At 53.5% G+C, this 12,807-nt stretch overlaps 1 protein-coding gene across 5 annotated transcripts; it reads left to right on the top strand.

The window, feature by feature from the left end:
• On the top strand, positions 1-11,695 carry HYOU1 (hypoxia up-regulated 1). 5 transcript variants are annotated; one of them, XM_046685913.1, is made up of 26 exons: positions 1-78; positions 1,058-1,161; positions 1,401-1,494; positions 1,680-1,758; positions 1,912-2,066; positions 2,190-2,266; positions 2,573-2,754; positions 2,996-3,111; positions 4,233-4,425; positions 4,618-4,752; positions 4,913-4,995; positions 5,119-5,251; positions 5,428-5,615; positions 5,854-5,992; positions 6,542-6,602; positions 6,759-6,838; positions 7,249-7,434; positions 7,578-7,750; positions 7,873-7,960; positions 8,076-8,198; positions 8,377-8,510; positions 8,650-8,734; positions 9,387-9,627; positions 9,722-9,769; positions 10,045-10,095; positions 10,219-11,695. In XM_046685913.1, exons 2-26 carry the CDS (start codon positions 1,065-1,067, stop codon positions 10,281-10,283), a joined length of 3,006 nt encoding a protein of 1,001 aa, XP_046541869.1. In that variant the 5' UTR covers positions 1-78; positions 1,058-1,064; the 3' UTR covers positions 10,284-11,695. The 5 variants fall into 5 exon arrangements, with proteins under 5 accessions (XP_046541869.1, XP_046541872.1, XP_046541868.1 ...); XM_046685916.1 differs by lacking the exon at positions 1-78 and adding an exon at positions 89-215 and having other exon boundaries at positions 10,222-11,695; XM_046685912.1 differs by lacking the exon at positions 1-78 and adding an exon at positions 89-215.
• Positions 11,696-12,807: the final 1,112 nt, after the last annotated feature.

Below are 12,807 nucleotides of genomic sequence, written 5' to 3'. Positions count from 1 at the left end.
CGCAGGGCCGGGCGGCGCAGGCTCCAATGAGCGCACGCCGCGTCCGGGGCCGGCTGATGCGCGAGACGCAGCCGAGAGGTTGGTGGCTAATGTAACAGTTTGGAAACGGAGGGGAGTTGCGAAGGGCGCGGGCTGGGGGTCGCGCTGCCGGCCTCGTGGGGACGTCTGCTGCCGCGTTTGTCCCAGAGCTGGGGGCACAGGAGCGGAGGCAAGAGGTAGCGGGGGTGGGGATGGCGATGGGGGCTGGCCACCTCTCCTAGAGGAGGCAACGTGCTGGCTCTGGGGGCCGGTCGGTAGTGGGACGAGGGCCCCACGGAGGTCGGTGCTCTCGGCCCCGCAGCTCGGCCCCCGGGGAGCTCCCAAGCCTTAGAGGTGGGCCGGTGCCCGTTTCTGGGAGTGGGAGCCACCGCCTTCGTCAGGTGAGCCTTAGGTAAACTTGGGGTACTCGGTACCCGCCCGGCGAGGGACCTTACCGTTCCAGGTGCAGCGCATCTACGTAGGCACTGGGGCCGGGGGGTAGGATGGGGAAGGGAAGCGGGCGGGACAACCCAAAGGGATGCAGAGGAGGAGACGGGCCCTCCTTCCATCCCAGCTTCCCCCAACGTCATCGTCTCTCAGTTCCTGACCAGGCCTGGCTTGGCTTTTCCCACCAGCGGGGGAGCTCCAGGTGTGGGGAAGTAGTCCAGCCCGGGGCAGGGATCCCTGGCCGCACCCCAGGTGTCTGACAGCAAGGACAGTGCTAGGATGCCCTAGTTACTAGCTCTGCAGTGGGTGGAAGGCGCTGGTCCTCCACCTCCTTCCTGTAACCTTCCCTGTTGAGGGATGTGGAGGATGGAGCCCAGGACTCAGGCTTTTTCACCTGGGGCTTTGTGTGGGCGCTTCTGGGGATAATTACAGTGGTTGGTCCTCATCAGGAGAGAGGGGAGGGGATGTAGACTGCTCTGCTCTGGGTGAGAATGGAATAGGTGTGAATCTTAAAGCTTCTCTGTTCTGGATGAGGTTCTGTCTCATTCACTCAGGGCATCCAGTTACAAGTGTTGTTTTACTCCTCCCCCAGGGACACAATGGCAGCCACGGTCAGGAGGCAGAGGTCGAGGCCAAGGAGGCTAGCCTGTTGGGCCTTGATGGCTGTGCTCTTGGCAGACCTGTTGGCACTGAGTGGTATGTACCCCAGCATAGGGATCAAAAGAATAAATGAATGATTGATGAATGATACGTGGTGGGAAGGGGAATGAGGCTTTTGGTTGGAAGCCTCTAGACTCTTGAGTTGCTGGACCCAGGCCTCTTTCTTTGTTTTTTTGCTATCTTGCCTTTTCTGTGGAAAGTGGTGTGCTTTGATTAGAGGGGCCTCAGGAAGGTGGTGGGAGTGGGACTAACTGACAAACCTGTTTCACCTCCAGACACGTTGGCAGTGATGTCTGTGGACCTGGGCAGCGAATCCATGAAGGTGGCCATCGTCAAACCTGGAGTGCCCATGGAAATTGTCTTAAACAAGTGAGGGCGGCCCCCGAGTCAGGGGTGGGGAAAGAGGGAGTCTGGGCTCCAAACTGGTGTGTGTTCTTCCTAGTAGCCACAATGGACTTTGGTGTCTGGGTGACTGATTATATGTAGGATGTTGAGGCTCCTGGGTCCACAGCCTGCTGCTGTAGGCACTTGGGCCCAATGTCTCTTTTCCTCAGGGAATCCCGGAGGAAAACCCCAGTGACTGTGACCCTGAAAGAAAATGAAAGATTCTTTGGAGACAGTGCAGCAAGCATGGTGAGCTAGCAACCCACCCCTTCCCAGAAGCAGTGGGCAGAGGAGAGGAGATGACAGACCCCAGAGTCTGTCCCCTTATCAGTCTCTGATGGAAGAGGTAGGTGATGGAGCTTGGGAAGACTAATATTGTGATCCTTCTGTACCTCCTCTCAGGCTATCAAGAATCCAAAGGCTACGCTGCGTTACTTTCAGCACCTCCTGGGCAAGCAGGAAGATAATCCCCATGTGGCCCTTTACAGAGCCCGTTTCCCAGAGCATGAGCTAGGCTTCGACCCACAGAGGCAGACTGTGCACTTCAAAATCAGCCCGTGAGTGCTCTGCTGGGAAGGCGGGCTCAGCAGGCCTGCTGGGCTCCTGACTGGCATGTGCTTGTGATTGTCTTTGCCTGAATGCCTGCCTTTCCTTGCCTCTAACTACTCCCCTTCCCCCAGGCAGCTGCAGTTCTCACCCGAGGAGGTACTGGGCATGGTTCTCAATTACTCTCGTTCCCTGGCTGAAGATTTTGCAGGTGAGTGGCCAAGGTGGGGCCAGTAGTGGCCAAGTTCCCTAGGATCTCAAATGGGAACAGTTTTGTCTCCCAGGGAACATTTGGCAATGTGTGAAGACATTTTTGGTTGTCATAACTGGGGTGCCGCTGCTGCCATGTAATGAGTAGAGGCCAGGGATGCTGCCCAGCATCCTACAATGCACAGGGCAGCCCCCATTTAATTCTGTTTTAGAATTATCTGGCCCAGGATGTCAGTAGTACTAATACTGGGAAGCCCTCATGTAAGGTGTGGAGCTGGTGGGAACCCTGTTCTGTTGTCTTCTGTAGAGCAGCCCATCAAGGATGCAGTGATCACCGTGCCAGCCTTCTTCAATCAGGCTGAGCGCCGGGCCGTGTTGCAGGCTGCCCGCATGGCCGGCCTCAAAGTGCTACAGCTCATCAATGACAACACTGCCACTGCCCTCAGCTATGGGGTCTTCCGCCGGAAAGATATCAACACCACTGCCCAGGTGAGCCGGGGAGGAACTTCTGAGCAGACTCGCAGAGTGACATGTTCTGAGGATGGAGGCCACTTGGCTCGTTTTGCATGTTGTTTGCATGGCTGGCCCTGGGCAAAATGCAGCAGCAGCTTCCCAGCCCCTGTTGGAGCTGTTCAGCTTTGAATGGAGAGTTGGTGCAGCCCCTTGGAGGCAGGCAGGTGCTCTGGAGTTGGATAAGGTTCCTGTGACAGTTGCGTTGATGTCTCTGCAGAATATCATGTTCTATGACATGGGCTCGGGCAGCACTGTGTGCACCATCGTGACCTACCAGACAGTGAAGACGAAGGAGGCGGGGATGCAGCCACAGCTGCAGATCCGGGGAGTGGGGTAAGTGGGTGCTGGGAGGAGGGCTGCTGCAGATCCACTTTGGGGTCGGGGGTTTCTTCTTGGAGGGGCGTCTGCCTCCCTTTGCTGCTCCCTGCAGGGGTGCTCTCCTGGTGAAAGCCTCAGTCATTGTAGGGTACCTCCCAAAGCACAGGGAAGGTGGAGAGGAGGGAGTACAGTTTGGGAAGAAGGAAAGTCAGGGAACTTCCTGAGCTGCTCCTAAGGAAATTCACGAGCCTGTAGGCCATCAATAGGATGTCAGATTCAATCTTTTTTTTTGCTCTCTTATCATTTCCAGTTTACTTAAGTAACTTGTCCCTGACATGGTCTTATTTCCCGAATCTGTCATTTTCCGTTTATCTCTACCACTTGTACCCTAGTTCAAGCTACCATTGCCTCTGACCTACAGAACTCCAGCCAAGATCTGCTTCCAGTGTGGCCTCCCTCCAGTTCTTTCTCCATATTGTTGCCACAGGGTTCTTTTGCCAACCTGGCTGTAACCCGTGTCTTTAAAAACCCTCAGTGGCTCTCAACCTTTGTCTTGGCCTATGAGGCTGTGCCTGTGTGAGCCCTGACTCCTCCTGCTTGTCTCGAACCCTGAGCCTCTTGCTCTTTGAGCTGCAGCCATCCTTGCCTTTCTTTGGAACTTACTCACCATGCTCTCTCCCTCAGGGTCTTTACATCTACTGTTCGCTCTCTAGAACGTTCTTTCCTCTTTGCCTAGTTAATTCCAGATCATCCTTCAGGTTTCAGCTCAAGCATCCCTTCTTCACAGAACTTTACCTGACATCACTAAATAGCTGAAATTTCCCATGTATGTGTTCTAGTAGCCTTGTGTGCCTCTCCTTTATAACACATGCTGTGGTTATAATTTCACATCTATATTATCATTCGATTACCAGATTGTAAACCCCTTGACAGCATGGATCCTGTCTTTTTTTTTCCTCTCTCAATTGTATCCCCAGAAACAAATACATGATTGATGCCCAGTGAATACAGTTGAATGTGGGTAGATGACGTGTCACTGTGAAGTGTCAGCTATGTGGGATGAGAGTCGGGTTCCTGTGTAGATGAACAGACCCCCTGTGTTCCTCACACTTCTCCCTGTGCCGTTTGCTGCACAGGTTTGACCGCACCCTGGGGGGTCTGGAGATGGAGCTCCGGCTGCGTGAACACCTGGCCAGGCTTTTCAATGAGCAGCGCAAGGGCCAGAAGGCAAAGGATGTGCGGGAGAACCCCCGGGCCATGGCCAAGCTGCTACGGGAGGCTAATCGACTCAAAACCGTGCTGAGTGCCAATGCTGACCACATGGCACAGGTGCCCACACATGGCCAGTTGAGGGCAAATATTCCCCACCGAGAGCGTGGAGGACCCCACCCTCCTTAGCTATGCTCCTTTGCCTGGTGTGGCCCCTCCTTTGTTCCCGTGGCTTCTGCCATCCTCCCAAAGTCCCATCTACCCAGAGACAGGACCTGAATGAGAACTCTGACACTCCCCATCCTCCCCTAGATCGAGGGCCTGATGGACGATGTGGACTTCAAGGCAAAAGTGACTCGAGTGGAGTTTGAAGAGTTGTGTGCAGACTTATTTGAGCGAGTGCCTGGGCCTGTGCAGCAGGCCCTGCAGAGTGCTCAAATGAATTTGGTGAGGGGGGAGTCGGAGGTGGGCATGGGGTGGGAGACAAGTGGGATACGAACTGGTTAGATGGGGCAGAGGTGGGAACAGGAACCTTAAGGGAGGAGTCAGTTTTGAGGAGGAGGGTTGACTACCTGCTGTCCAGCCTCACATTCTTTCTCCCCCACAGGATGAGATTGAGCAGGTGATCCTGGTGGGCGGGGCCACTCGGGTCCCCAAAGTTCAGGAGGTGCTGATGAAGGCTGTGGGCAAGTGAGTGTGGGGGCTGGGGCATCGGGGCCAGGGCTCCAGGGCTGGGCCGCTGGAGGGCAGAGGGGAGGGAGGCCAGGCTGAGTGCTCCAGGGTAGATGGTACTGAAGCTTGGGACTTTGACAGGGAGGAGCTGGGAAAGAACATCAATGCAGACGAAGCAGCCGCTATGGGGGCTGTGTACCAGGCAGCCGCGCTCAGCAAAGCCTTCAAGGTGAAGCCGTTTGTAGTCCGAGATGCGGTGGTCTACCCCATCCTGGTGAGTAAGGCTGTCTGATCAGGTGCCAAGCTCCCTTTACGTCTCCGAGTGTGATCTCCCCTCCTGTCTGCTCTAGCCTGTCCCTTTGTCTTTCTGCCATTTGACATTCTCCACCCACCCTCACCCCAGAACCTGTTCTGGTTCTGCAGTGTGCCTCCTCTCTGCCTGCTGTGTAGGTGGAGTTCACAAGAGAGGTGGAAGAGGAGCCTGGGGTTCGCAGCCTGAAGCACAATAAGCGTGTTCTCTTCTCCCGGATGGGGCCCTACCCTCAACGCAAAGTCATCACCTTTAACCGCTACAGCCATGATTTCAACTTCCACATCAACTATGGTGACCTGGGCTTCCTGGGGCCTGAGGATCTTCGGTGAGGGGGTGGGGCAGGATGGGAGCTCCAGGGAGGGAGGGTGTGGGGCCTGAAGGGCTGACACAGGGAAGCAGGTTGTGGGGTTGGGGTTGGGGTGAGCATCTTTTCTGGACGATGCCTGTCCTCCTGAGTGTGTGCTCAGGGAGGGCCCCAACATCCTGTGCCAGGAGGCTGTGTCGTCAAGAGCTGGAGGCAGGCTGGGTGGGTTCCCCTGAACTGCTCTCTCCTCCCCAACCAGGGTATTTGGCTCCCAGAATCTAACCACAGTGAAGCTAAAAGGTGTGGGCGAGAGCTTCAAGAAGTATCCTGACCATGAGTCCAAGGGCATCAAGGCTCACTTCAACCTGGATGAGAGCGGTGTGCTCAGCCTAGACAGGGTGAGAGCAGACGGAGACCCTGTGTACAGGGCGGGGGCCCAGCCCCCCAGACTTTTCCAGAGTGGTTCCACGTGGCATTAGAACATGATAAATGTTCTGTTGTGGGGTTTGGAGTTGGGTATATCTTGGCTCTAAAGCTGCCCAGGGATCTGATGTCAGCCTTCTCAGAGCCTGTAAATGCCTATGGACATTGTAAATTTCAGGATCTATAGAAAGGCTAAGGAATCCATTTTTGAAGAACATTTCTGGGGAGTAATAATATCTATTATGACCTACTATGGGGAATTATGCCCCACTCTGTTGTTGAGTGGAGAAGTGCGGGGCTCTGAGGGAGGAAGGAGCTATGATCCTGTCCTCAGAGGACTCATAATCAAAAGGGGTAGAGGTGACTTGATCCAAGAGCCCTTGGAAGAAGGCAGGTGAGAGAATAGGCCAGCACAGCTGGAAGTCACATGGATGTGCATAAGCAGACCCCCACTATGGCAGGATGTTCGTGGAGAAATGGTGCGTTGGCTTGTGTGTTTCTTCATCTTGAATCTCCATTTTCAGGTGGAGTCTGTGTTTGAGACCCTGGTGGAGGACAGCCCTGAAGAGGAATCTACTCTGACCAGTAAGCTGAGTGTGCACATCTGTGCGCCTACATGTGTGTGAGGAAGAGAATATACTTGGGTGTATCTGGGGGAGGCAGGCAGGCCTCGCCCTTTGGGTTAGGAGGTGAACTCACTGCTGTGGTCCCTTTTGAGTCTTTGGGCTTTCTTCCTTCTAGAACTTGGCAACACAATCTCCAGCCTGTTTGGAGGTGGTACCACAACAGATACTAAAGAGAATGGTACTGACACTGTCCAGGTAAGGCCAGGATGGAGCTGGGGGAGCATGGAGATGGCGTGTGGGGCCAGGTAGTGGTAGCAGAGGCAGGGAGTTGGGTGGGCGTCCCAGCTCCCTAGGATTTACTAGACCTCCCCTTCCTTTCGGAACGACCATCCCCTCCTCCGGACTCTGAGCTGTCCCTGGGCTCAAGCTCCAAGGACCATTCTCCTCATCTCCAAACTCTTCTCCTTTGTCCACCTAGACTGCTGTGGTCCAAACAGCCCCCTGGCATTTCCATACAGTTGTCATATGTCTACTCCCAAGCTGTGTTGTGAGCAGTGAGCCCCTTCAAAGCAGGGCCTGGGGGCAGTGGCGTTGCTGGGCCGGTCCTGACCTGGAGGCTCTGCTGGTGACTGTTATCTGCATGTGTGTCTCTGATTGATTCCTAGGAGGAAGAGGAAAGCCCTGCTGAGGGCAGCAAAGATGAGCCCGGAGAGCAAGCGGAGCTCAAGGAGGAAGCTGAGGCCCCAACGGAGGATACCTCTCAGCCCCCACCCGCTGAGCCTAAGGGGGGTGCAGCCCCTGAGGGAGAAAAGCCCGCAGAAAAAGAAAATGGGGAGAAGTCTGAGGCCCAGGTGAGCTGCAAGCAGAGTAAGGCCAGGCTGGACCTAGGGGCTGAGGGAGCAGATGCCCGCCTTGTTTCTTAACCCCAAGAGCCCTGCCCACGGAGAATAGAAGGCCCCAGCTTTTCCTGACATCCTCATCTCTTACCCCTCAGAAGCCAAGTGAGAAGGGAGAGGCAGGGTCTGAGGGTGTCCCTCCAGCCGCAGAGGAAGAAAAGAAACAGAAGCCTGCGCGGAAGCAGAGGATGGTGGAGGAGATTGGGGTGGAGCTGGTTGTTCTGGACCTGCCCGATTTGCCCGAGGACGAGCTGGCTCGCTCGGCGCAGAAGTGAGTAAAGACTGCGTGTGCATGTGGAGGCTGGGCAGGTGTGGAATGGCGCCCCTGGGAAGGAGAGCTGACTGAGTTCAGCACACTGTCTCCCTCATGCCTGTCTCTCCTTTGTCCTCCAGGCTTCAGGACTTGACACTCCGAGACTTAGAGAAGCAGGAGCGGGAGAAAGCTGCCAACAGCTTGGAAGCTTTCATCTTTGAGACCCAGGTTGGTGGGCTGGGAGGCCCGTGTGCCCTGGAACCTATGTCTGGGGAGGGTCTGGCTCTGCGAGCCTCGCCCTCAGGGGCTCGCTGCATGCTTGTGCTTATGTGCACCTCCCTAGGACAAGCTGTACCAACCTGAGTACCAGGAAGTGTCCACCGAGGAACAGCGTGAGGACATCTCTGGGAGACTCAGTGCTGCTTCCACCTGGCTGGAGGACGAGGGCTTTGGGGCCACCACAGTGGTGAGGGACCTCCCAGAACATGACGGGTGGGCTGGGATCTCTCGCCTTCCTCTCCCAGGGTCAGAGAAAGTGAGAAGAGAGGGGGTGTGAGGCCATAAAGAAGGCTGAGGGGCTGGCTCCAGGGCTGTCCTGTCATCCCTCCAACCCCTCTGCTCACTCCCACCCTCACCTCTATCAGATGTTGAAGGAGAAGCTGACTGAGCTGAGGAAGCTGTGCCAAGGGTTGTTTTTTCGGGTAGAAGAGCGCAAGAAGTGGCCTGAACGGCTGTCTGCCCTCGATAATCTCCTCAACCATTCCAGCATATTCCTCAAGTGAGAGTCCCATTGCCCTTTCTTCCTTGTTCAGTCCTGCCGAGCCCCATGACTCTCGTGCCCATCAGCTTCCCATTCCCCACCCCCATACCCGGGCCCCTCTTCCTCCTGGGCTGATTGTCTCTTCTCTGGCTTCCAGGGGGGCCCGGCTCATCCCCGAGATGGACCAGATCTTCACTGAGGTGGAAATGACAACCTTAGAGAAAGTCATCAATGAGACCTGGGTAATCCCTCTGTAGATATTTAACTGGATACTTAACGTGGCAAGGTGGGCCGTGCTAGGCAGCATGAGGGATGCAGAGAAATGGAGACTCAGCAGCCTCTGCCTCCTGGCTTAGCAGCTAATGGGGAAGGCAGAAGATGTCTGCATTTGAAGCCATGTCTGAAAAGTCCCAAATGAGGGTCATAGCCATGAGTCATCAGACTGGAGGCACAACAGAGCCCACCTCCCTGAGGTTAGAGAAGGCTGCTTTGAGGAGCTTGGACTTGAGCTGGACTCAGAAAGTGGCCAGGGTTTGGACAGGCGAGAGTGACTTGTCAGGTGAAGCAGAAACTGTTTTGGATGTGTGGGGACTGTTTTGGAACCAGAACTCACAAGTAAAGAGACAGGAGGGGAATAATTGAGAAGTTCAGCTGTAGTTAGGCCAGAATAATAGGATGTAAGGCAGGAAGGTGTAGTTTGGTACTCCCTTGTGGAGAGTCTTGAATGCCATTCTGAAGTGTCTGCTTACCCCTGTGCAGCTGACAGCCTGGGGTGGCAAGTGATTGAGGTCTGAGGGAAGAGCCTGAGGCAGGTTGGGTGTATGTTTCATCTGGGACAGAGAAGTCTCTCTCTCTCTTTGGCTGGCTCTGAGCCTGTGCTGGCCTCACCCACAGGCCTGGAAGAATGCAACTGTGGCTGAGCAGGCCAAGCTTCCCGCCACAGAGAAGCCCGTGTTGCTCTCAAAAGACATTGAGGCCAAGATGATGGCCCTGGACCGCGAGGTGCAGTATCTGCTCAATAAGGCCAAGTTTTCCAAGCCCCGGCCCCGGCCCAAGGACAAGAATGGGACCCGGGCAGAGCCTCCCCTCAATGCCAGTGCCAGTGACCAGGAAGAGAAGGTCATCCCTCCACCAGGTGAGGGCCGGGGGCCTGGGTCCAGGTGCTCCTGGGCGGGAAGAAGACCTCCTTTCCCTCCTGGGACGACATTTTACTCCTGGTTTCCCTCCAGGCCAGACTGAAGATGCAAAGCCCGTTTCAGAACCTGAGAAAGAGACTCGTGAGTGGGGGAAACTGATTGGGAATGTGGACATCGCTTAGCCGTGGGCTTGGCAAACTGGCAGGCACGGCCTGTTTCTGGATGGCCCAGGAGCTATGAATGGCCTTTACTTTTTTAGAAGCTTATTTAAAAAAAAAAAAATGCAAAGAGACCAAGTGTGGCCCACAACTCCTAAAATGTTTACTATCTGACTCTTTACAGAAAAAGTCTGCCAACCCCACTACTAGTCCCTGCCTCCTTTCTGCAGACTCTAACCTATTTCTTCCCCAAAGCAGAATCTGAACCAGCAGACGCTGAACCTCTGGAGTTAGGAGGTCCTGGATCAGGTGAGGGTGGAGCTGGGGACGTGCCGGGAAGCCTGGTAGGGTCTGGGGGGGATATCTGCACAGAACTGGGGCCAGTTACCGCCATTTCACCTGCTGCCATTCCTTTCTCTCTCCAACTCCCAGTAGAATCTGAACAGAAGGAGCAGCCGACAGGACAGAAGCCAACTTTGAAGAATGATGAACTATAACCCCCACCTCCCGGTTCCCCATTCATCCCCACCCCCTTCTCCTACCACCTCTATTTATTAAACATCGAGGGTTGCGGGGAGGGGTTGGTCCTGCCCTCAGAGGCTTAAGTTCCTTTTCTCTCACCTGTGGTTGGCGGTGTGGAGAAAGGGGAAGGATGGGACAGCTCACCAGTTCCTTCTGGAGTAGTTCTGTGGTTAAAACTGAAATTGTTCTGTTCCCTAATCCCACCCCTGGTTCCCTACTCATCCAGGCCCTAACTTGGGAAAAATCACTATTATGTCTTAATGCGTTGCCTGTGGGTAGGTGAAAGAATGGCCGTCAGTGGTTGACAGACCTGATGGTGGGAAGGATGTCCTGGGGTGTTACTCTCCAGTCTTCTCTGGTCATCCTTCCTTCTCTCCTTTCCTCTTCCACCAAGAAATCAGTGTCACACAGGGGCCAGTGTCTACAGAGCCTTGGTTACCAGGTTTGGTTTCTGAGTGTCTATCTCTGCTCTTTCCTCCTCCCAGATCTCTTTCCCTAAAACCCCTGTCCCCGTCTGACTCCTTCTCATGGGTTTCCTTAGATTCCTGTTGCAAGTTGGGCAGTTCTCTGCCTCTTGTGCAAAGCCCTTCCATCTGGACCAGCTGAAGTAAAGCTAGATTGATTCCCACCCTTACGTACAACCCCTGGTGGCCAGAGTAGGCAAGGAGAAAGTGAAGAAGGGAATCCAGCCACCTCTCCAGGGAGTGAGACGTGTGAAAACCCTGTAGCTCCCGTCTGTGGACTCTTGGGCCCAGGAAGGCTGTGTAGAGTGGCTGGCATGGGATGCCAGCGTCCTGCAAGCACTGTCAAAATCTGCATCTTCCCAGTAGCTTGGTACCCCGTATCCCTTTGACTGCCCCCTTCTCTCTCCTGCTGTCCTGCCCTCCCAGACAGAGCCTTTCCCTGGCCCTCTGGGCTGACCAAAATGTGCTTTCTACTGTGAGCCCCTATCCCAAGACCCTGGGGGAAGGAGAGACCATGGTGTGAATGTAAAAATGCCACCTCACTCTCTTCGAGGCAGGCCTTGTGGTGAAGGAAGAGGGGACGTGCTGGCCTTCCTTTCATGCATTGCTCTGCTAGGATGGGGCCTTTTGCCCACCATGCTGATGTCGGGGAGCCTGTCCTCCAGTATTCTGTCTGTAGCAGGAGCCAGGGCTGCCACCCAGCCCCCTGGGCAAGGGCGGGCCTGGTTGTGTCTGTCTTTTGTCTTTTTTTCCTCTTTTTTTTTTTGCCACATTGGCAGAAATGAGGCCTAAGGGTCCCACCCACTCCTGTATGTTTGAGTTCTTTTGCTAGCAGTTGAGGCTGGTTGGACAGGTTTGAGTCAAATTGTACTTTGCTCCATTGTTAATTGAGAAACTGTTTCAATAAAATATTCTTTTCTACAGTTTTTGTGCTGTGATTTTTAAAAATGTTTATTTCTTGAATATAAGTAATACATGTTTATTATAGAAAATTTGGAAGAAAAAAGTTTGAATAATAATTTAAAATTACCCATAATACTACCACCAAAACCTTATTAACGTTTTGGGCTTAGTCGAGATTCATATACGCAATTATTTTTTCTTCATGAAAACAAGACTGGTTTTATTTTGCTCCTGATGGTCTTTGGCCACGTCCAAATAATTTTTAGGTAACATCTGTTTTTAAGGTAACAACCCCATTTTACAAATAACCACCCCATTGACAGTTCATAGAGGTTTACTGATTGGTCCAGAGGTGTTAAGTGCCTCAGCAAGGTTAGATCCTTGCTCTCTATTCTGCCCTGAGAGCGTGTTGCTAGAGACTCATCATTCATAGCCCAATTGATTTGGGTTCTTCAGTTGTGTTGGAGCCATATTTTACCAGAGGAAGATCACTCTAATCCTCTAGTCACTAATTATTTATATGTCTAAGCAGTTGAATAAATAATGACCATGAGAGTTATATTTTTCTTTAAAGGTTGAACAGGTCAGACAAGTTTTGAACATGAAAGACTTTTTTTTTTCTTTTTTGATGGACTTTGTTTTTTAGAGCTGTTTTAGGTTCACAGCAAAATTGAGCGGAAAGTACAGAGAGTTCCCATATAGCCCCTGGCCTTGTACACACACAGCCTCCCCCGCTATCAGCAGCCCACACCAGAGTGGGACATTTGGTATGATCGATGAACCTGCATGTCATCACCCAGAGTCTGCAGTTTACGTTAGGCTTCGCTCTTGGCGGTGTACATTCTTTGGGTTTGGACAAATGTCTAATGACAGGTGTCTACCGCTGTATGTCACACAGGGTAGTTCCACTGCCCAGACATTCCTCTGTGCTCTTGCCTATTCATCCATCACTCCCTCACCTCTAACCCTGGCGACCACAGGTCTTTTTACTTTCTCCATAGTTTTGCCTTTACCGGAATGTCATATCGGTGGGATTATACAGTACACAGCTTTTTCAGGTTAGCTTCTTTCACCTAGCAATGTGCATTTAAGATTTAAGATTCCTCCATGTCTTTTCATGGCTTGATAGCTC

Source organism: Equus quagga, chromosome 14, assembly GCF_021613505.1.
Source record: "Equus quagga isolate Etosha38 chromosome 14, UCLA_HA_Equagga_1.0, whole genome shotgun sequence".
In the NCBI taxonomy this organism is placed as follows: domain Eukaryota; kingdom Metazoa; phylum Chordata; class Mammalia; order Perissodactyla; family Equidae; genus Equus; species Equus quagga.
This window is presented reverse-complemented; position numbering and strand designations above follow the sequence as displayed.

What these genes read in the sequence shown, in the direction of transcription:
- HYOU1 (XM_046685913.1), top strand. Translation starts at nt 1,065, where the DNA reads ATGGCAGCCACGGTCAGGAGGCAGAGGTCGAGGCCAAGGAGGCTAGCC. An exon ending in GGGAGAAGTCTGAGGCCCAG is followed by an intron (nt 7,435 to 7,577) that starts GTGAGCTGCAAG and finishes CTTACCCCTCAG; the next exon opens with AAGCCAAGTGAGAAGGGAGA. An exon ending in CATTCCAGCATATTCCTCAA is followed by an intron (nt 8,511 to 8,649) that starts GTGAGAGTCCCA and finishes TCTGGCTTCCAG; the next exon opens with GGGGGCCCGGCTCATCCCCG.